Here is a 14,914-nt window from a genome sequence, read left to right on the forward strand (position 1 = left end):
GGGACTGAAAACGCAGTTTGGCCCATACAATTAACTCGTGGCATGCCTGATTAGGATTCGTCGCCCATCCACGTCAGCCTGTCGGGGAGACAGGAACGTGATCATCTCTAGGGAATCCCGAACTCACGAGCGGTTCCCCGAGCGGGTTGCTGTTCTGTGCCTCTATGGTTCTTCTCATTATTTTGCGTTTGGTCTTACTCAGAACCAACTCAGACCAACAGCTAACACCAGCGCCCGCGAGTGCGGCCGACCGAACTATATCTCCAATTTGCTGCTCAATCCAACCATTGACAAAGACCAAAGCTATCGGCCAAAGCTACATGTACGGAGCGCGGAGCAGAAAATCCATTACCCAAAGACTTCAATCATGAAGTGATACTCAATCTTGCTGCCGTCGTGCCGCCCCCGCACCGTGAGCTGCCGGCACTTGTCTGCCAGGATCTCCCCGACCACCGGCGCTCCGCAGTAAAAGACTCCGACCTTTAGCTCCTCATCCTCCTCCTCCACGTCCCGCCGCTCGCCGCTAGCGCCTCGGGTACTACCGCGGTCGTCGGCTCTAGCGTCCCCATTTTCGCTGCGGTGGTTCCCGTCTGTTCCCACCTCCCCTGCGTTTGCCATGCTGTCGGCTGCGGCCCCGCCGCCCGCGTTCGCTTTCATCCTCTTGCTGGCACGGAACCTCCGCATGTCCTCGTAGTGCCTATCTAATATGGCATCAAAGTCGGGCCGCCCAAAGTGCGTCGGGTTCAGCAAGCCCGTCAGCGGGCTCTCTGGGTGCTCCTCGGTGCGGTGCATCTCGAGAAGCCAGCGGTACACGTGCGTGACAATGTCCCTGCGTTTCTGGGTGACGTGCGTGGCGATGCGGATGTCGAGGTGCTGGGATGGGCCCTCGTGGCGACGGTGCCAGTCCTGGCTTCGCGAGACCGAGTTGAGGAGGTCGGCGATCCAGAGGAGGTAGTTTCGGTCGCGGACCGTCCAGTGGAAGTCTACGCGGCGGTAGTCGGGGGCGAAGGTGAAGGCTTCTGACGGGTTAGGGGGCTTCGTGGGGTCGTTTCCATCCGGGGCCTCTGTTGTCGTTGCTGCTGCCATTGTCGATCCTGAACCCTTTCGCTCGTTGGTCTCTTTCTTCTCTGTCACGACGGTCGTCTCCGAGTCGTGGCGGTGTTGGTGGGCGCGGTGATGATGCGAGTGTGTCGGGCCCCCGTGCTCCTCGTCATCGCGCGCCTGCAGGTCCGCGAGGATGCCCGAGAAGGGCGTGACGCCGATGCCTGAACCCACGATGATGGTATGGTTGAAATCGTAGAACCGCTGAGCCGGCGCACCAAAGGGTCCGTTGATACCCACCTCAATCTCCGTTGCCGCATCGGCTTCTCCCTCTCCTTTTCCGCCCAGATCACGGAGCCGCTTCGTCCAGTTCCCATCCGTCTTGATATGTAACCGGAACTCCCGCCCCTGACAAATGGAGACGGTGAACGGATGCCACTGGAAAGCGCTGATGGCGGGCACCTGTAGAAACACGTACTGCCCGGCCCTGTACTTCCACATGCGCTCGCTGGGGATCGTGGCCGCGACCTCGACCGTCTCGCCGTCGAGCACCGTCAGTGTCGCCCTGATCCTGTGGAACCCGGTACCGACGCGGACGACGCGCTCGACGAGGATCAACAGCGTCGGCACGGCGAGGAAGTAGCCGAACATGGGCCACTGCAGCAGCGCCGCGGTGCCGTGGGCCATCATGAGGCCGATGATGGGGTACATGAGCAGGTGCGCCAGCTGAAAAACCTCGTAGTTCCAACGCCGCACGGCAGGCATGCTGAGCAGGGCGAGGAGGTAGAAGAGGCCTAACGCCGTGATACCCGTGAATCCCGGCAGCGAGCGGACGTACTCGACGTACGGCCTCGGCACCGCGTCCGGGCCCAGGACGGCTGCCACGGCGTCCTGGTTTCCGGGTCGGCTCCCGTGGTAGAAGGAGCCCGTGAGGTGGCCTACGGCGTGCAGCGTCGCGAGCGCGAGCGCGAGGCACGAGATCTTGATGTGGAAGCTCTGGCTGAGGTCCCAGTTGATGAAACGAGAAACGCGGTAGGAGCGGCGGAGCAAGGTGGAGAAGTAGCGCGACATGCTGAGGATGAGGAAGAAGAAGGTCGGGTAGAGCATGCCGGCGCAGGTCTTTGCGAGGACGACGCCCCAGCCGAAGGCGGCGCGGTACTGGGGGGTGGTGGCGTATTTGACGCATTGCCAGACGCCGAAGGCGATGAGGGAGGATGCGACGAGGCCTAGGAAGGCGATTTCGGGGCCGTGGACGGCCCAGTAGGCTCGGAGGCGGCGGGAGAGGCGGAGGTGCTGGATGAAGTCCCGTTGGGAGGTTTCCGAGTCGGCGTCTTGTTTCAGGGAGGGGATCTTCCATTCGCGGACGCGGGCTGCGAAGGCGGCGCGGGGGATGCGGCGGGTGCGGGAGGTGTCGTCGTCGTCGTCGGAGCCGGCGAGGCCCATTACGGAGCGGAGGAATTCATGGCGGAGGCGGTTCTCGTCTGACGAGGAAGACGACTGGTTTGGTTTCTCTGGAGAGGCGTGACGGCTGATGACGTGGTGAGGCTTTACCTGACCGCCGGGCGCGAGCTCGTCGTGGGCGGCGTCGAGTTTGGCTTCGACTTCGGCGTAGTCGATGTAGCCGTCGCCGTTGTGGTCTAGGTCGTCGAGGAAGGAGGTTATCTCGTCTTCGGTGAGGTATGTGACGCCCTCTTTGGGGTTCGTGACGGGGTGGTTTGTGGGGGTAGCCATGAAGGCCCTCGTTGTTTTGCTGATCGAGTACCCTCACGGACTGTCGTTTCTTCTGTCTGTCTGTCTGTCTTCCTTTTATCGAGTCGCTGTCACCGAGAGAGCGATGGACACCAATGGATATCTGAAGAGAAGACACGGTCGGGGGACAGAAAGTAAACGACGGGCGTCCATGGTGTCTATATCTTTGAATGGATGCAATGACAGCAGGGCTTTATTGGGGGTTTGGACTATGGAAACGGGACTAAGATGCGTGTTGCGCTCATTTTACACTTGGCTCTGCTTGGCGGTGATTTCCCCTTTTTCATGTGCCAATGTGGGAGTGTTGCACGCTTACTTGGTGCGGTGGTGGTGGTGGATCGCGTTGTCGTACGTCAGCCGGGACGAGCCAAGCTTCTTGGTGTTTTTGGCACGGATACACGTAGTATAGATTCCTGGATCTGGTGCGCAGAAGGGAGTATCAAAAGAGACCGGCAGTCTCATATGTCTTCATTGAAATGAAACTACAATGCTTCTCTCTCAGTCCATCTCACACAAGTTGAGACCTAACGTGAATCAGTTGAAGAACATCACGGCTCCCTGCTGTGCGAAAGGATACATCATTGCTGGGGTTCAATACACTAGAAGCCTCAAGGCGAAATCGTACATCAACATACGTAGTATGAAAAGGTCTAGGCCATCTTAGAGGCTTGGTATCCGGACCGTCGCATTGGTACAAAACTCAAAGCACAGAAAAGATTCCATGGTACGATTTGGACGAGCCATTGACTTCACTGATTACCGAATTAGTCTTGCACTTGCAAACTACAATAACACCAGGTGAACTGGCTCTTTTTCACTGGCTGAGTCTTCTTGGTTTCTTGGCCTCTTCTTGGCCCCCGGTTGGCGTCTTGGTATCTAAATCAGAGAGGATATCCCGCTCGTCATCACGGTCTGCCGTCAATTGCAGAGTCTCTGATTGGTTTGGGGGGGCAAACAAGGTTACTGCGATAAGCACGATAGGCTCTCTCTGTGTGTCGTGGAAAGCGCACAGGCCAAATGACGTATGCTGCCTTTCTGGCGTGGCTTTCTGTGGTGGTGCGGTGACAGAAGCCCAGACCTCTTCAAACTCCCACCTAAGCGTGCTGAGGCGCCAGCAACATTCAGGTCCACCCGCCGGGGCCTCCCGTTCTGTTCCCCCGGCATGTGCCGGAGCTTTTTGTCTGTGCCCCTCCCATCCTCCCACCATCTCACGGATGCGTTGCCGTATAGTACGGAAGTCTTTAATCTACTGGGTCAGGTAGAGGGGATATGTAGGATACATCTAGGTTGGTTGTTGGTTTTATCGCATAATGATCTCGTCTACTGAGGAAGGCGGTTATCAAACACTGAACTAGAGGTGGCTTTCTCAGAATCAGTCCCCTCGTTTCGCCTGTGAGATTCCCCAGAATGCTCGCAGTGTTGGTAAATAAAGATAGCGTAGAGAGGCTTGCCAAACAATGCTTAGATTTATCCTTCTAGTTGTACATTTCTTAGAAGTCCATCAATTCATTCACACCTTGGCCGGTAATTAAAGGTAGGCTTAATCGAAGCGCGCCTTCCTTTGGGTTCCGACCTTCAAATATCTCTTATCAGGAAAAGGCCCATATAGCTTGTGTTCCACATCCACCATCTCTGATACTGCGCAATGTGGCAAAAGAATTGATGGAACGTGACTCCAAAGTCGATTCTAACACCGTCCAGTTGAATGGAGATCTAGGCACATCAACGCACCTTTCAAAGGCCATTCAGTTCCGGGGCCATCTCCGTCTCCGTACAATTATATTTGTGGGCCCCACCATTCTCCCGTCATCGCATCACGGCGCCGTCCGGCACCGACTTCGGTCCCGAAAGAAGAAAAAAAAAGAGCTCTAGAGCCTTTTCTCTCCCACGCGACAAGACAAAAGATCATCCTGACCTCTCTGGATATAGGTAGCTCGAACCTCTTCTTTGATTTTTACCTCTACTATCTTCTCTCTATTTGATCGCAGGACTGTGAGCCCGGTACTTCTTCACCTTGGACTCAGGTCCTACAAAGTGCCCCACTTCAGCCAGGCAGGGAGCCAAGCAATTCCGCCTTACACGCAGGCAAGCAGGCAGGGCGAATTTACCCCGCCGTCCAGCGTGAGCCTCACCTCACCTCATCCCACCTCACTCGACACAACACCACCACCTCACACTCACTCACACTCACTCACCCAACGCAGCCCAACCCCCAAGCACCACCACAACCATCTCAAACTCCCATGCCCCTCCGAAGCAAATTAAACCTCGACCCCCAAACCACAACCGCAAACACCACAACCTCAACCTCAATCCCACCCGCCAAAATGGCCACCCAAACAAAAGACCGCATAACCTGCCACGTCCTAGACACATCGGCCGGAAAACCAGCCCGCAACGTCCGCGTCCAGCTCTCCACCACCATCCCCTCCCCTCACTCCTCCACCGTCACCTCCGGCTCCGCCTCCCCCAACACCACCACGCCCGGAGGCGTCCTCAAAGAATTCGAATCTACCACAGACGAAGACGGCCGCGTCAAATCCTGGCTGCCCTTCTCCTCCGCCACCTCGTCCGGCGAGGTCCCCGTCTACACCCTCGACGACGTCCTCGGCGAGATCGAGGCCGCCTCCGCCTCCGCGGCGACGTCCTCCCGCTGGACCCTCAAGTTCGACACGGCGTCCTACTTTGGCGGCGAGGACGAGACCTTCTTCCCCGAGGCCGTGGTGGTTTTCACGGTGAAGAGGGGCCAGCATTATCACGTTCCGCTGCTGTTGAGCCCGTATAGCTATACCACCTACCGGGGCAGCTAAGCTCGGATGTCAAGTTGTGATAGGGGGATGACGTCGGATTCCGCGGGGGAATGAGGTGAGCTGGTTTTGTGGCTGCGAGCGGGATGGTTTCCATGTGGATAGAGAATCGAGCTGTGCGATGGCCGGTGTCTGGTGGTAAATCTCACATACCGTGGATCTGGACCATGGACCTCTTACTTTGGGAATACCTCAAGAACCAGAGCAGCTTGCGTCCAACACAGAACCAAAGCCACTAAGAGGGATCGTTAATCGCGTTGAAAGGGCAGAAGAAAGGACCAAGTGAATAGTGCAAGAAACTTGCAACTAAACGATAGAATTACTATGTTTTAACGATAGTCTGTTCACCGTCGTAGGTTATTGTCCCTCGTGATGCACATTTCCACCCGTCAGGATCGTCTGTGAAGGTGAAAATTCAGAGGACCAATATCCTCTATGACGATGGCCTAGTGCTGTACCATCCCTATACTCCGTGTCCAATCCCATTCCCAAAATCAAAATACCAAGCCCGCCTTTGGTTGTGCCCAACCCCATGTTGCAGGTCAAAAGAAAACTCCGCGCTTGCGCTGTGGTGTGTCTGTTTTACAAATTCTTTTCGGCCGTTTTAATCGTGTGCGCGGTACATCGGGTCGATAGTTCGCCGCCTGGTTTCGTGATTCCTCACTTTCGTATCGCAGATGTTGTGACTCTACGGCTTCTTCCAGCCAAGCTTTCTAAACAGGCTGCCTTTGCGTCCGTTGCTCTGAGCCGACGTGACGGGCGAAAGGTCGCCACCGCTGTGGGAAAGCATACTCTCGGCATCGTCTCTGCTCATGCGTCCCGCGGCCGGCAAACTAGACTGGCTGGTGTTGGACGGGACGTCTGCTTCGAGGATGGCGGCTTCGGCTTCGGCTAGGGCTTCGCTGCTGTAGAGTGCCTCCATTTGAGGAGTGATGCGTCCATGGCTGATGGTGCGTCTATGCTTTTGCAGGAAAGAACGTCGTGTACGGGCTCGATTTCCAGCGAGATCCTCCTGCGAGATGACTGCGTTGGGCGAAAGGTTGGCGTCGGGATGCGGGAGCGTAGTGTTGCGTTCTATATTGCTTAGTAAATGGACCATAGATTTTGCGCCTCATTCCAAGAAACTTACCTCCGTTGAAAGGCTCAGGGAAGCCAGTGTCTCGAAGACTAGCCTGGCTCTTGGTCGACGGACTTCGTGGTGTGTTGGTCATTGTGTGAGGCTCTGCACGAAGATACGATCTTAGTTTATTGTGGGGGAACCGATGGTGGAAGATCGACGGTAATAAAGTGGCGGAAGGTCAGGTAGCGGTCACAGCGGGGAGTTTTTTGGGGCCAGTATTCAGTGGAATAAAAGCGTTGGAAGGGTGGTGGTAAATAAGATGGGTAGAGTCCCGGGGGGCAAATAGTAGACCGCAGGTGGGTGAGAGAGGCTGCTCCCTTTGTTGTGGGTAGGTAACAGAAAACTGTTGCAGAATAACTGGAATTCTGGATAATAGAGAGGAAGGAACAAAGAAGTTTCGGGAGATAGAAAGGTGAGAGGAAAATAGAACAGGGCGAGACGCCGTCGGGATTTCTTTGCTGAGGCAGTTCGGTGATGAGTGTTGCCGTTTGATCCTTTAGCGTCTTGGGCAATTACGAATCCCCTCCCGAATAAGACGAGACCAGTTAATGAGACCGGAACGGCAAGGTCAGGAACGAGACGAGAGCAGCAGCAGCAGTAGCAGTTATGAGCAAATGAGAATGCGAGACTCCGCACCGGTAATCCGCCTCTGGGCGTTCTCTTTTCGCTCAATAGTGTGAATGGAACACAGTAGCTGGAACTAACCGCGGGAATGGGGCTTCAGATGGGGAGGGGTGGGATAGTCACGGTATTTAGAGCAGGTTGCAGTCAGAAGAAGAGTGGCCACTGGCCTATGCTTTTTTGGCTCTTCTTGTTTTGCCGCATCTGGAAACACGTAACCGTCGTTCCGCCTCTTGGATTTCCTGTGCACGGCGGGTAACGAATGGCCCCGGTGTAGGAGACTTGGAGGGGATCCCTACGAGGTCTGACTTGCGTGCCCTGGTGTTTCTTGTTCGCTCTCGCTCCATCGCTGGGTGCTGCGCTGTTCGTTTGCTCGGGCTCGGCCTTCCGCTTGCAAAGGCACAGTCGAGCGCAGCAGCAGCGATGAGATGACTGGGCCGCAGCAAAGCACAGCAATGCCAGCCAGTGACTAGGGGTGGCAGGGTAGTACGGCACGAGAGGCGGGGAAGAGCTAACAAATGTTCGAGGACATGCAGCCTTAGACATAGAAAGAAATGCAGAAGCCGGAGCACTAAACTCGCTCAGAGACACACACCAGCGGTGAAGTTTGGACGGATGCTTTTGGCTGGTTGTTTTGCTTGGTCTGCAGAAACACTTGAGCAGCAACTTGCAGTAGCCAGCAGCTTATAGCCAGCCAGCGGCAGCCTGGGATGACCTGCATGAGGGACTCGGGCACACCATGCGCACATGGAAGTCATGACGATTGGTGTTTGGCAGTGTCATGTTCCGAACTCTGATGGTGCCACACCATTCTCAGGCTTTCATGGAAAGTTGCCGAGAAAAAATAGTCCCAACAAAAAAAAAACACTAACAAGTGGTGCAAGTGAAGAGAAATGTAGAGTGGCCTGAAGGTGGAGGAGCCTCCGTTCTGCGAGAGAGAGCACGGGAATCCCGGCGGCGGAGGACAGTTTCCTCTCTTGAGCATCGTGGAATGACGAGTGGACGACAAGGGTTCCGAGCAAACGGAAGGAGGGACTGAGTGGGTTAAGAAAATGGAAGGAAAAGAAGAGGCAAGGAATGGAGATTGGTGTGCTTGGGGGACGGACAAGAAACCGAGAGACATGGCAAACATGGGAAAATGGCATGGCTTACCTTGGGCGACGAAGGCCATTGGTGCGATGTGTGCCGGTATTCCGCTCGGTTGAGAGCCAGAGCGTCAGCGGTGGAACCCTCTTGAGGAATGATCCTGTCTTGGGTAGGCGGTAGGATAGGCGGGGAGTCTGGGCAAGACAGCGCAGCGCAGCGGGACGGAGAGTTGAATCCGTGTTAACCAAGCGCTCAGCTGTCTGTGGTATGTTCTCTGGGCGGGTTGACTGGATGTCCCAATGATATTGCTTTTGCGTCGAGTGGCAGAATCAGAATGACGAAGACGTCGAGGGGTCCAAAGTGGTCTCCACTGAACAAGCGCGCGGTAGGGGATACAAGCTGGGTTTTGTGCCGAAGATGATGGTGAAGAAGAAACTGAAGACGCCGAGTACGAATTCTTGACAAAGAGTATCTTCTTGGCCCAAGCTGTTGTCGTCGAGAGTCGAAGCTGAAACGGCTTTGCGGGGATAGGTAGAATGGATGTGGGAAGGTATTCGCAGGTTGCAAGGTTCGAGAATAGGTGAGAAGCTTGGATGTTGCGGAATGTCGAGTCGAGGAGGTGTGTCTTGTCAGAGAAGAAGATACGAAGATCTCGGAAAAGTATATTTTTCAAGTTTGGAAGCGGGGATCTCGAGTCAAAATGTTGTGGTTTGCGTTGACTGTTGACGTGCGGTTCGTTATGCCGAAAGTGGGGAGGAGTGATGGCATTCAAGTACAGATAGAAGTTCAAGGAAGGTGCGGTGCAAGTGGTGGTCAAGGTTGTTCTTTCCCAAGTTACGATGCGAACCGTGGACTGTGTCAACCTCGCGGGCAGGCGGCATCCCCGTTGTTTATATCGTCTAGTGCTATTGCCCTCCCTCATTTGGACGGGAGTGACTTGGAGAGAAAGTTGGAAGGCCGCGACCGGTGAGGTCAGTTTTGTCAATCACTCTACTACCATGTTGCATGTCTGAGTGCAGAGGAAGGGATTAGTTGACAGTGATTGACACCAGTGACCGAATTGATCATCGGCGTAGCATCTCAAAGGGGCGGCCCCCCGCCAGGTGTACCCGGCCGGTCGGTCATATCCGTCCCACGGGCTTGAAGAGGTACCCAGCCGCGCCTTTCCCAACCGGGAAAAGACTTCCAGGGTTTAACGCCATTTAGCACCTCGTAGTCGCTGTCCCAAAACCGCGATCCCCATCACATCGCAATATGGCACCTGTCCGGCAATTGTCTGTGACTTTTTTTTTCTGTTGGTGTTGTTGTTGATGATTCTTTTCGAGCTATCGCCCGTGTGTTATTCTCATCCACCAGGCTCTGACAATTCTCATGGGTGTCGACTCATGACGTGCCCCAGCCTCTAGTAAGCAAGATGGAATAAAAAGCTTTCTTGCTACTGGCCCCAGTCAACTGCCACGATTGGCGTTAGGGACTCACTACTCGTGCAACACCAGAAACCTGTCCAGACGCAGCTGTCATCAAGAATCAAAGCAAGAGAACCAGGAAAGAGAGAAGGTTGTTCTTGTGGGAACCCAAACATCTCCCCTCAAGGCTCAACGTCTCCATACTTCATACAACGCAACCGAGAGTATCCGGGTTAATCGTCACTGTCCCCAATGTCACCTCGTTTCCCACATCAATTAGCGTTCCGACGATCCAGCGATGCCAATCAAACCCCACGGTTGGGCGCTCACCCGATGTCTCGGTGTCTCATTGCCGGCTCCCTCACTGGCCTCCAGGGAGACGACTGACTCTTTTACTCACTAACGTAACCATCTCACGACTACTGCAAAGCAACATCGTGAGGCCAGCTAACAAGACACAGCTCCCCGTGACTTGTTGCTGACCGGCACACGGCACACGGCAGACCATGAGGTTAGCTAGCAATACTAACTTCAAGACTGACAAGTCGTCGACTTCCCAAGCCTCAACCGTCCACGTTTGTACTAGCTCTTGGCGCCGAGCTTGGCAAGCGGCGCAAGCCTACCCCGGCTCAGCCCAACGCGCAGCGTCGCAGAGCCTAGAGGGGGACCGCACTCTAAATCCAACTATGCTTAGAACTCTCATTTACCGCTCCCTTGCCCACAAAGCTGTATCGGTACTAGGCGATGAAGAGTCCCCTAGTGTGTAAGTGTATGTACACTACTCCGTACTCCGTAGAGATCGGGCACGTCTGATTTGAGGCCTTTTCATTCTATCCGGAAAGTCTGTTGGCCCGCGGGTGCCATGCCCCATGGAAGAACAACAAGAACCCTTTTCTTGCCTTTTCTCCATGGGCCACCGTTGCTGGTATCCACTCCAATGGGCACCCTTTCTTGCGCCTTCTTCTCTCAGCTGGAAAGGGGACCAGCAGCGTCCCACAGCCAGGCAGTTTTCCCTCTCTCTCTCGCTGAAATCATTCGTAAGCATCCCTACCCCTTCTGCGCCTACTATAGGCTATACTCCATTGGGACAGATCCCATCACTGTTGAGGGCCGGAAGACAACTGCGGCGATGCGGCGGGCGGAGGTGGGGTACCTAGGTATTCTACATTCTGCATTCTCCCACCGGAAGGGACCCTGACGACCTGAACAAAATGGGTGGAGCAGGCGCCTTGCCCGTGATTGGCCAAAGCGTAAACCACCCCGCGCCACACATCGAGTGGATTTCTGGAAGCTGCGCAGTGATTCGTTCTCAGCCACAGTTGGGGACCATTCCGCGTTACGCGGCCTCCGATCTTGCTGTCCCTGGAAAATGTGAAGAGTTCAAGTTTCTTATCCAAGTTTCTGCCCACCAACCAAACGCTACGAAATACATTCGTCAAGGAAAGCCACAGGCTTCTCGGCGTTCCGTCACTGGAGACCTTCCAAGCCTCTCCCAGGCGCCGAACACCCGAGCCGGAGACCGTCTTCCCATTCTCCACTACGCCGCCACTCCAGTCATGAATCTCCCAGCAGGACAAGCTCTTCAAATGTCTCCAGCCAGCAGGCCCCACCCCGTGGTCATTCAACTCCACAACGCACACGAATCCCGTCGCCGCCGCCGTCACCGTTTGCCCGTTGCGAATCCCGCTGACCCTCGGCTTGATTTCAATCTCTGATCGCTACCAATTCCGTGAACCGGATGCTACTGTCTTACCGGAAAACCTGGGGAAAAGTAAAGGTTTTCAGGATATTTGGCATTCTGGCAATCTGGTCCGCTAAATGGCATGTTTCTCACGGTTCGTGCGCAGTTCATGGCGGCGAAAACGTGAAAGACAATGTGTAGATCACGGCCCAACATCCCACGAACCCAAACCTCAGTGACGGGCTCAACTGGAACGTTGACGTCTCTCGTTCCGTTCCCAATCTTATCGTGCCCGGGAGTGTCCTATCTGCGCATGTCTCTTCTCCCAGGCATGATCTAGCATTCCCTACGCCCACAGCCATCCCATTAATCAATTGCGTTCCTGAGATGTCCACTTTTTCTTAACCACGACAAGCTACTGAGACAGATATCAAATAACCTCAGGTAGCGTTCCTTGTAACAAGAGCTGAGGCCAACCCGTTCTAGACCATGTTTGGATATCCTAGGTTGAATGAGGAAAGCTCGTGAACGATACAGTTCAGATGGCTTGACTCCCGTCGGGCAGTCATCTCTAGTACTCTGCGCACCGACACGGTACTCTTGACCACTGCGGTCTGAGAGAGAGGGCTCATTTTCGTCGTTCTCTCTACTCTCGCTGCCCAGCCATCCAGCTTTAGCTTTTGGGCGTCTGCACGTGCGAAGAATAACCTGCAGCTGCGATTCGAAAGGTTTGCTGTGCGCTCCCCTCGTACTTGGCTTAGTCTTCTTTCCCCGGCTTCGCCATATGCCGAGAAGCGCGCTAGGCGAGTCCAGACTATGCTTTGAAGTGAGGACATCGTACCTTGATCTCACAGAACGCATGAACAATCGTCTACACTTTTATTCATCTCGATAAAACACCGTATTCAACTAGGCTTCCTCCACAATCATGCTGAGGCTTACTAACTGTCAAGCAGCCGCTTCAATATCTCCGCGGCGACTGTGTCATGACCTTTTCTCACGGCCACCATGTAGGCTGTCTCACCGTTTCTGTCGCTCAAGTCTAAGATGTAGCCAATTTCGTCTCTTTCACAAGGCTCGCAAAGAGTTTCTACCATAGAAGCCAACCCATGATACGCAGCGATATGTAAAGCGTACTGGCCATACATGTCGGGCTGGCAAAGCAAACGACGGCGATCAACTCCTGGGTGGCTGAGAAGTATCTTCGCAATCGTCACATCATTGTAGCCGACTGCTGTATTCAAAGGTGACTTGAAGGTTCTCGCGGCACACACATCCACTTTGGCGCCCAGATCCAGCAATGTGTTGACCATGTCCACCGAACCCGATCGAACAGCTTGACACAATGGCGTTGTGTTGATCTCGCCACCTCTGAAGTTGACGTCGCAGTTCAACTGTCGGACAAGATATTGGACGGTCTGTACCCTGTTGTGCTCAGCAGCTTGAAGCAACGCACATCCTAAACCAAGCATGCTTTCTTGCTCCCCAAGAGCCGTTGTTGCACCATAACAGAGAGTACACCCTTGATGCACGACTAGGAGCTGAGTGCACCCCTCAGCGGCCAGCAGACATATGAGTCGCTCCTCGTAGGTTATCGATCCACAGCCACGGAATTTGCCCATGTTACTGCGCCGGATCATGTTTTCTCGAGATGATAGAGCGATGTGTTTGGTGGACGCGTTGCACTTTTTGAGAAAGCCTGGAAAAACGAATTGCTTCGCATCGATACGCTCGCCACTGTTGCGGGCATGTTCCATCCAAAAAGACATAACGTATTGGTGTAGCTTCAGTCCTGGTTGGGCTAATGTATCGCGTTCCAGGTATTTGACGCAAAGCTCGAACATACGATAATGGCACATTATTTTGTTAGTCGCCTGGTCTTGGGCAGCCGGGTCGAAATATTTCAGCCCGCAATCGTCCACCAAAAGGCGATGGATCGATGTATGCGCAAACTGCACAATACCCGGCCCAAGTATTTCTCGAGAACCGGGTCGGATGACCTCGACGAGGCCTCTCGACCACGTTCGGATACATGCGGCAAAGTCCAAGGTCTTGAAGTGTTCCAGCTGTGATTGCCACGTATCTGGGTAAATGAGTATTGAGACAGCTTCCATCACTTCTTGAAGCGATAGAGCCTCCTTAGCGAAAGCTATGAGTTGGAGGAGGAAATAGCTCTCTTCCCGCATGGCGTCATCGGATTTTCTGGCAAGCCTTTCGAGGATCTCATCGTACAAATCCTTCAGTTTTTCCGGAACTTTCTGGATTCTTTTCAGAATGTCTTCTGTGGTGGCAATGTGTATCGCAGGCCAGTTGTCTAGATCATAGTCGACCAGCACAAGCCACATGAAGTTATGATTGGCCTTCATACTGAGGTTCTCGATGAGGATCTCGCGGCGTTCATCGTTCATATGGCGTCCCCAGATAGTCTTTTCAAGGTAACGGCCGATATCTTCGTTATTGTAACTCTCCATTTCGATCACAGATCCTCTCGAGATTGGGGAGAAACGAGGGCGTGTTGACGAACAGATTTTGAGAGGTATGCCGTGATGAACGAGGTTTTCGAAGAATTCGAACCCTGAAGAATGTTTGCGATCGTTATCGTCCCATTCGTCGAGAGCATCGAGGAAAATAAAGATCTTCCGCACGGCGGCATTGCCCCCTTGTGGGGAAGTGACTTCCAGAAATAGGCTTTTCAAGTTGCTTTGCAGCTCAAACTGAGTCCACGAGTGGCCTGGCATCCTCCATGCCCTAAGGAAGTCCTTGAGAAGATGTGTAGGAAGGCATTCGGACCGAGCGATTGCATGATACAAAAGTGTCCGATACATGCCTACACCTGAACTGCAAAATGGTTGTCTGTCACGAGACTTCGCGTCGAAAAAGAAATTCAGAGTCAGCCGACTATCGGGTTGCTCTTTGCGTTGCTCACAATACTGAACAGCCTTTTTCATGAGGACCGATTTTCCTGAGCCAAGGTTTCCTTCAACTGATAGGAACGAGTGGTCCTTGCCTGGGACTTCCCACTCCATGAACTGGGAGGTCCGGAATAGCCAACAATCTGGGAGGCTATGTTGATCATTTGAAAACACTTCGTCATAACGTCTTCTTAGTTCTGGAAAGCCTGATACCAAGATATCCAAACAATCTGCGGCAAATCAGACGTCCAGTCACGATGATAAAGCATTCAATGTAACTAACCGCGCCGGAGCTGCTCCCCTTTTTCTGTCAGTCGCTCCTGCTCCATGTCCATTCGATTCTGCACTATCTACTATCAGCAGGCCGCTTCCGCGTCTACCTTGAGCCTCAGAGTCTACGTACAGTCGCGATTTCCCTCCCTGGTCGTTGGTTCTGCCGATGGAGCGCGCAACTCTTGGAGGTCAGCGAGCGCTTTCGCTTCCTCAGCCAA

General features: G+C 54.1%; 5 protein-coding genes across 5 annotated transcripts; 1 reads left to right on the top strand and 4 right to left on the bottom strand.

Moving 5' to 3' along the window:
* Window positions 1-348: 348 nt before the first annotated feature.
* Window positions 349-2,772, bottom strand: CABS01_01739 (FAD-binding domain-containing protein; the record flags this gene model as incomplete). Its single annotated transcript, XM_060535119.1, has 1 exon — window positions 349-2,772. One exon carries the CDS (start codon window positions 2,770-2,772, stop codon window positions 349-351), a length of 2,424 nt encoding a protein of 807 aa, XP_060398308.1.
* Window positions 2,773-5,117: 2,345 nt separating this feature from the next.
* On the top strand, window positions 5,118-5,600 carry CABS01_01740 (hydroxyisourate hydrolase; the record flags this gene model as incomplete). The annotated part of the gene is made up of 1 exon (XM_060535120.1): window positions 5,118-5,600. One exon carries the CDS (start codon window positions 5,118-5,120, stop codon window positions 5,598-5,600), a length of 483 nt encoding a protein of 160 aa, XP_060398309.1.
* A 685-nt stretch (window positions 5,601-6,285) lies between these two features.
* CABS01_01741 (uncharacterized protein) lies at window positions 6,286-6,808 on the bottom strand (the record flags this gene model as incomplete). Its single annotated transcript, XM_060535121.1, has 2 exons — window positions 6,286-6,671; window positions 6,727-6,808. The coding sequence occupies 2 exons, from the start codon at window positions 6,806-6,808 to the stop codon at window positions 6,286-6,288; spliced, it is 468 nt and encodes a 155-aa protein (XP_060398310.1).
* Window positions 6,809-7,485: 677 nt separating this feature from the next.
* Window positions 7,486-7,884, bottom strand: CABS01_01742 (uncharacterized protein; the record flags this gene model as incomplete). The annotated part of the gene is made up of 1 exon (XM_060535122.1): window positions 7,486-7,884. The coding sequence occupies one exon, from the start codon at window positions 7,882-7,884 to the stop codon at window positions 7,486-7,488; it is 399 nt and encodes a 132-aa protein (XP_060398311.1).
* A 4,568-nt stretch (window positions 7,885-12,452) lies between these two features.
* On the bottom strand, window positions 12,453-13,982 carry CABS01_01743 (uncharacterized protein; the record flags this gene model as incomplete). Its single annotated transcript, XM_060535123.1, has 1 exon — window positions 12,453-13,982. One exon carries the CDS (start codon window positions 13,980-13,982, stop codon window positions 12,453-12,455), a length of 1,530 nt encoding a protein of 509 aa, XP_060398312.1.
* Window positions 13,983-14,914: the final 932 nt, after the last annotated feature.

This window comes from Colletotrichum abscissum, assembly GCF_030869225.1.
Source record: "Colletotrichum abscissum strain IMI 504890 chromosome Unknown Scaffold_3.1, whole genome shotgun sequence".
Taxonomy (NCBI): Eukaryota; Fungi; Ascomycota; class Sordariomycetes; order Glomerellales; family Glomerellaceae; genus Colletotrichum; species Colletotrichum abscissum.